This window comes from Cyprinodon variegatus, unplaced genomic scaffold (assembly GCF_000732505.1).
Source record: "Cyprinodon variegatus isolate N-32 unplaced genomic scaffold, C_variegatus-1.0 Scaffold9, whole genome shotgun sequence".
NCBI lineage: Eukaryota > Metazoa > Chordata > Actinopteri > Cyprinodontiformes > Cyprinodontidae > Cyprinodon > Cyprinodon variegatus.
Window position 1 is genome coordinate 210,014 of NW_015150462.1, and position 6,506 is coordinate 216,519.

A 6,506-nucleotide genomic window follows, 5' to 3' on the forward strand; every position below is an offset into this window, starting at 1 on the left:
TCAAAATAGGTATTTTTTTCTTAATATAAGTGCATTTTTTCTTGAATTGAGAAGGAAAGTGAGACACTTTGCCAATAAAACAAGACAAATTACATTTAAGAATAAGAATAAAAACAACTGCATTGTCTTATTTTAAGTACATTTTTCCTGATTATCTTATTTTAAGAGTAAAAATACTAATTTCATTAGCAAATCATATTATTTAACTACAGTACTCTGCTTAAGGGTAAATACTCTTACTTTTGCTTATTTTTAAATTTTTTTGGCAGTAATATCTTGGTCTGAAGTAGAACTGGATTGATACTGATCCTACAATACTTAATCCTTGGTCTTAGAGCTCATCTGGGTTTTTTTTTATTTTTTATTGTTAAATTCTTTTGTGTTGGATTAATCATTCACAGGCTAATGAGATCAGAAAAAACACACAAAAACCCTAGTGTGCAACATAAGCCCCTAGATTTGCTTTTATAAAACAACAGAAGTTTAAAGCTCATTGTAATAAAATGAATAATAACGCAAAATTGTTAATGAGAAAGTGATTTACTATTAACTATTAACATTGGAAACTGATAAATTTAGGAAAGGTTTGTGCTAATCTTTATATTTTACTATAACAGCAACAGCTAATAGATCTTCCAGACATGTTGGCCCCTCTTGTATTTAATAAAGGCTTTGTATTAAATAAAGTGTGTTAAATTCAAAGTGTAAATTTAATTTATGTTACTCTTGATGTCACTGTATTGTTTTACATTTTCTCTATATATTGATGGCTCGGCTAAACATTCTGGAACGAAAGTAAGCTGCTCCATGAGGGGCCCCACTGTCCACATAACCTTTAGCTGAATAAATCAAAAAGTTGCTTCGTTTTCAGCCAAAAAAGATAATTTTCAAACCATAAAATTAGATTAAGCTATGCTATGTTATTAAAGAGACATTTCTATTGCATTTAATTAACTTCTGTAGTAAAGTAATATGTATAAAACACATGCTTCTTAGTGTTTTGGGGTTTTATTTGTTTGTTTATTTAGAAATCAAGAAAGAAAATCTGTTGCACCCTGGTTTTCCTTATATAAGATGACTAAAACAGCGCTATTATGGTATAAAAATAAATACCCAGTCTGGCCTGGAAAAGCTTTGGCAAAACCAAAGACAGATTACTTCACTTAATTCACCTATGGGGTTCTATATACTTTAATTTAGGCCTGAAATTTTGTAAAAGTAAATTTTCCCCACTGCCTAAATCACCAACAGAATTGATGTTTTGTTTTTTTTCATGCTCACCTTCTGTCCTCTCCCTTCAGATCTCCACCCTGCGGCGCCAGGGACGCACTCTGCTCTCCACCGTGCCAGAGACCGCTGAGAAAGAAGCTTCCTCTCTGTTTGTCCAAGAGGTAATACCAATACTTACATGGATGCTTGCCCACTTTGACCATTTTCTATCCCTCCATGCTTGCCAAAGGCTAGACTCTGACTGAATCCCTGCAATGTCTTTTTGATTGATGTGCTGCCATGTTTGATCTACTTTTAGCAAAACGAGTTTTCTTTCCATTTAAATAGAGTACCTAGAATTCATACCTGTCAGGCCTCAGGCGGATACTGGTCCTCTTGATTAGAGATTAGTGATTTGATTTGCTTTTACATGTAAAACCAGTTGAATTGCAGAGAGATTTACTGAGAAATGCAAATTCTGATCATCCATTTGATTTTAAGGAGAAAGAAAACTCATCTGGTGCACATTTGAAATGTCCCCGTTGGCCTTTATGTGAACTTTTATTTGTGTTCTCCACCCTCCAATTTCCTGACAGTAAGTGTGCAGTGGATTATCCAGAGATGGACTCCGTACTTTATTGGTACTTGACCCTCGTGTTGCTTGAGAGAAACGTAGTGCTCAGGACAGTCGTGATGGACCTCAGTAAATAGTCCCCCATTGCCTTAGCTGGGCGTTACATCATAACTGCATCTGGAACAGCTGGGGTTACTTATACAGATGTTTTTTTATTATTTATTTTTCCACTTATGGTGACCTTTTGTCTTGGACATTATGTGTTTTTTTTGGTGGGAGGAGGGAATTCACAGAGCGAACACAGAGTGAGATAAGGGATATTACTGTTAGTTTAATCTGCACGATGCTTTGAAATAGTATTTACTGCAATAATTGTTTGTTAAACGTATTTTTCCCCAATTTTAACACTAAAGATAACTTATGTCCACATCAAAGATGTAATTACCCTGTCTGAGTTATAACAGCCCTATAAAAGCAAAAGCATTGTTGAATTTGCAATAAAAAGCAGCTGAGTGTTAGATTAATGTCGTATTTATCTGATATTGATTTAACCGTAACTGAAGCCGCTTCAGCTGGAACTTGATCTGCTCTCCTCTAACCTCCATTTCTCCCTTTCTCAGTGCATTCAAACGTACAAGTCGGACTGGCATGTGGTCAACTACAAGTATGAAGAGTATTCTGGAGACTTTCGCCAGCTTCCACAGTAAGTGTGTGTAATTCTGATGTGCTAAGCGAGGCTGCAGGACTCTGCGTCTGAAGCTTTAAATATACAGACAGAAATTAGGAAACAGGAAGTCCTTGCAGCAGACTGGTCATTATGGGGTTTGCAAATTTCAGGAAGGTCAGATTAAAGCAACAGTTTAGTTGCTCTATGCAAATTGCAGCAGGCTTTGTTGTTTTTATCTCCAGACTTGTCCTGGCCTCTACTAGCTCTATTTCAGATGTTTCTCTATATTCTAATTGTCAGTAATTTAACTGGTATTTATGGAATTATAAGATCTATAAATACATGTACTCCCTCACTAATGTTCCCTCTAAAGCATTTAGAGAATCTCATTGTGTTTCATGACCCTGCCCTTTGTTTGCCGCTGTGTGAATGAGGTACACTGAACTCTAGAAATAAGGATACCTGCCATGGAGGCCCTAGAACAACAATAGAGGACTTCCTGTGTTTTTCATACCCAGATATGGAGCACTATTTTAGGACCAATGTTGACTAATAGCATTTAAACAAAAGGAAAATTCCACAATGGTCTGCGTGTGCTTGGTCAAAGTGCTTTCTTTGAGCGTAGGAATGAACTTGGCAGATGTTTAAATCATGGAAGAGCAAAAGACAGACGCTGGCCTTGGTTCGGAGTCTGTTTAGAGAAGTAGTTCCTCAGGGAAAGTTGGGTTGTTTATAGATGTGTTGTTTGAGTTGAAAGGTAGAATAATCAATGGTACATATTAGTGCTGTTAACCTGAACTATTTTATATTAGAACCAATGAATCCAGTGCATTTTGGAGAAAATGTATGTGTCTTCACAGATTTCTTTTTTTTTTTTTTTTTTGCAATTAAACATCTGATAAGTGTGGCATGGATTTGTATTCCACCCCCTCAGAATGTATACCTAAGAGCTGCACATCTTCTGGAATATGTGTCTTCTGGTTTTTTACATCTAGTGACAAAGATTTTGTCTGTAGCTCAGTCAGACTGGATGGGAAGTGGCTGCGAACATAAACATTAACTTGCATGTTATGATCTAAAAGGTACTAGATGTACGAACACTTTTTCAATGCGCTGCACATTGCTTCAATGTCAGCAATATTTTTCAGTTGAAGCAACTAACCTGAAACAAAAAACTGTCTCCCTTCCTTTAAATGCATTTTCCTGTTTTGCTTTTGTCTCAGGATTAAAAGATTTACGCCTTCAAACATATTTAAATAACAGAAAAAAAATATCAGATTCAATTAAAAAAAAGCTGCTTTGTAATTCTGCATTTTTTTAATGAGTGGAAAAAGCTGTCAAGCTAGTGTTGAAACAATTAACCGGATTAATCGATTATTAAAATAATCGTCAACTAATTCAGTAATCAATGAATCGTTAACTGGAGTATAGAGACTCCAAAACATGCCTCTACCTGACAAAGCAACCGACTTAGAGTTAATTTTACCAAAATTGTGGAAAAATATATAAATATTTTGCACTCAAGATGAAAAAAAACTATTTTTCTCCTGTCAACATGCTCTATTCAGAACTCAACAAGTCGAAAAGTTTTAGTTTCTGTGTAAAATCTTCTTTAATGGATCTTTTACGGTATTAATAGAAAATATTATCAACAGATTAATGGATCATCAAAATAATCATTAGCTGCAGCCCTATATCAAACCAAGCTGGCTCTCCGTGGCAAAGCTTTTTTCCCCTCAACCTCGTAACCACCCTTAGCTAACACAGCTACTATCCAGCGCTTGTTATAACTGCAGATAAATATTTTGCATCGCTATTGAACAAAATTTCCATCAAAGGCCGTGGGTGGTAACAGGTGGTTTTTGGATTTGCACGCACTTTCAAGTTGACTTATTTATTGTCAAAGCAGAGTAAAAATAATTACTAAAAAAACTCTTGAAACGTAGTTGAAATGAAAAATAATCTTAATTTAATGATTGACACCCTAAAAAAGTGGTCAAAACCTGCGGTCCACACCAGACATTTACCAAACAATCCAACCAGCACCTGGTGTGTTCTTAATTACTCAAATTAATAGAAGGGTCCAACAATTAACAACGTAATCTAAACAATTCCAAATATAAAAAATGTATTACAAATGTTGGTTCTAAATTAACTTCAATATATTCTAACTAACCAAACAAGAAAACTAAATTGGTAGAAATGACAAAGTACAAAATTTAGCATAATGGCCACAACAGCACTTATTTGCTGAGTTAATATTAATTTTCTGTGGATGGTTTTCCATTACCATAGACCTTGTCTAAAGTAAAGCCACTGAATTTATTTTTGAGTCTGCAAATGAATTTATGCGTAAACATGGCTTTATGGGGTCTGTTTATATAAATATAACCTTTTTTTTTCCAGTAAGGTGTTGAGACCTGACAAACTTGCTCCCCACGTGTTCGAAGTTGACGAAGACGTAGAAAAAGACGAGGTAAGGCTACTGCTTCCCCGCTCATCCACTCCTGATTAATAGAAAGTAGAGTTTATGAACCATAGGTTTACATGTCTCATCTTGAATCTGCCCTCAAGTCTTCTTTTATTCCCTCCAGGATGCAGCCTCCCTTGGATCCCAAAAGGGAGGAGTGTCTAAGCATGGCTGGCTCTATAAAGGCAACATGAACAGCGCAATTAGTGTTACTATGAGGGTGAGTCTCTCCAGAAAGAGGATTTCCTACAAACAGGAAGTGATCCACCGCAGAAGCAGCCTGTTTCAGGACAGCGAGGGCAAAAAAAAAAAAAAAACAAGCAGTCGACGGTTTTACAAACTTAAGAAAATATGGAATACATATCCATTGAAGTGTTTATGTTTACAGTATAATTTCTGAATGTTTAACTTTTTTAGATTTAGTTTTGACCTACCTCGTTAAAGATGAAGTTCAGTTTTGGATTGAGTTTTTTCCACATGGTTCCTGTTCCCCCTTAGGGCTGATAAACAACCAGGGATTAAACTTTTTTTCTTTTTTATGTAATGTTATGACAGAGTAAAGTTTGTGATTTTGTAAGAACACATGTTAAACACTGCAAAAGGGAATTTATTCTTGATAAACCTTGATCTTCACTCTACCCACAGATGAAACAATATAATCGATGCATCAATTTCAGCCATATTTCTCTTCACCAAACAATCAAATTCCATTAATTTAAAGGAGAAACTAAAACATTTATTCTATGAATGTGTTTTTTGCATTTCAGGACAAATATGTCTTTCTTTTTTACTTTGTGCTTATAGAAATCAGATTGACCTTTGCTGTAGAGAACCCATGTTGTTTTCACTTAGTCCATCCAGCTTTCCCATGCTCTGTTTCCTCTTTATTTTTAGAACAGGACCAATTAGGAACTCTGGGGTTGTTAACATGCTTTATTCTAATCCTTCAGTCTTTCAAGAGGAGATACTTCCATCTGGCTCAGCTGGGAGATGGATCCTACAACCTTAACTTCTACAAGGATGAAAACACCTCCAAGGAGCCAAAAGGAACCATCTTTCTGGACTCGTGCATGGGGGTCGTTCTGGTAAAGGTTTCCTCGAGAGATTCTTTGATAGTTCAGTTTGATAACAAATGCTGATAAATTTCATTAATACCTGCTTTTTCAGAATAGCAAAGTGCGTCGATTTGCCTTTGAGCTGAAGATGCAGGATAAGAGCACCTTCCTGCTGGCTGCTGACAGCGAAGCAGAGATGGAGGAGTGGATCAGCACCCTGAATAAAATTCTCCACAGCAGCTTTGAACAGGCCATGCAGGAGAAAAGGAACGGAGACCTGATCGATGGTATCTCCTCAATCAACTCTTTTAGCTGCATTTGGTCACAAATGCTTCTGTTTTTTTTTTTTTAAGATTTCTGTACATGTGTTTAAAAAAACCACCCAAAGATGAAAATCAATTATGCATCACAAGTAACTTCCAAGCTTAACTGACCTCTTTTTTATTCTTAAAGGAATAGTACACCCAAAACATGATTAGCCTTCATTTTCTACTCACCCCCATGCTGAACAACACTCTGGAGTACTTTTTT

At 36.0% G+C, this 6,506-nt stretch overlaps 1 protein-coding gene across 1 annotated transcript in view; it reads left to right on the forward strand.

The window, feature by feature from the left end:
- LOC107087324 (dedicator of cytokinesis protein 9-like) overlaps nt 1-6,506 on the forward strand; it is a 63,289-nt gene that overhangs the window by 8,115 nt on the left and 48,668 nt on the right. Inside the window, 6 exon segments of the mRNA XM_015378848.1 lie at nt 1,302-1,391; nt 2,404-2,486; nt 4,857-4,926; nt 5,045-5,140; nt 5,871-6,005; nt 6,088-6,262. Coding sequence (XP_015234334.1) covers nt 1,302-1,391; nt 2,404-2,486; nt 4,857-4,926; nt 5,045-5,140; nt 5,871-6,005; nt 6,088-6,262 — 649 coding nt within the window.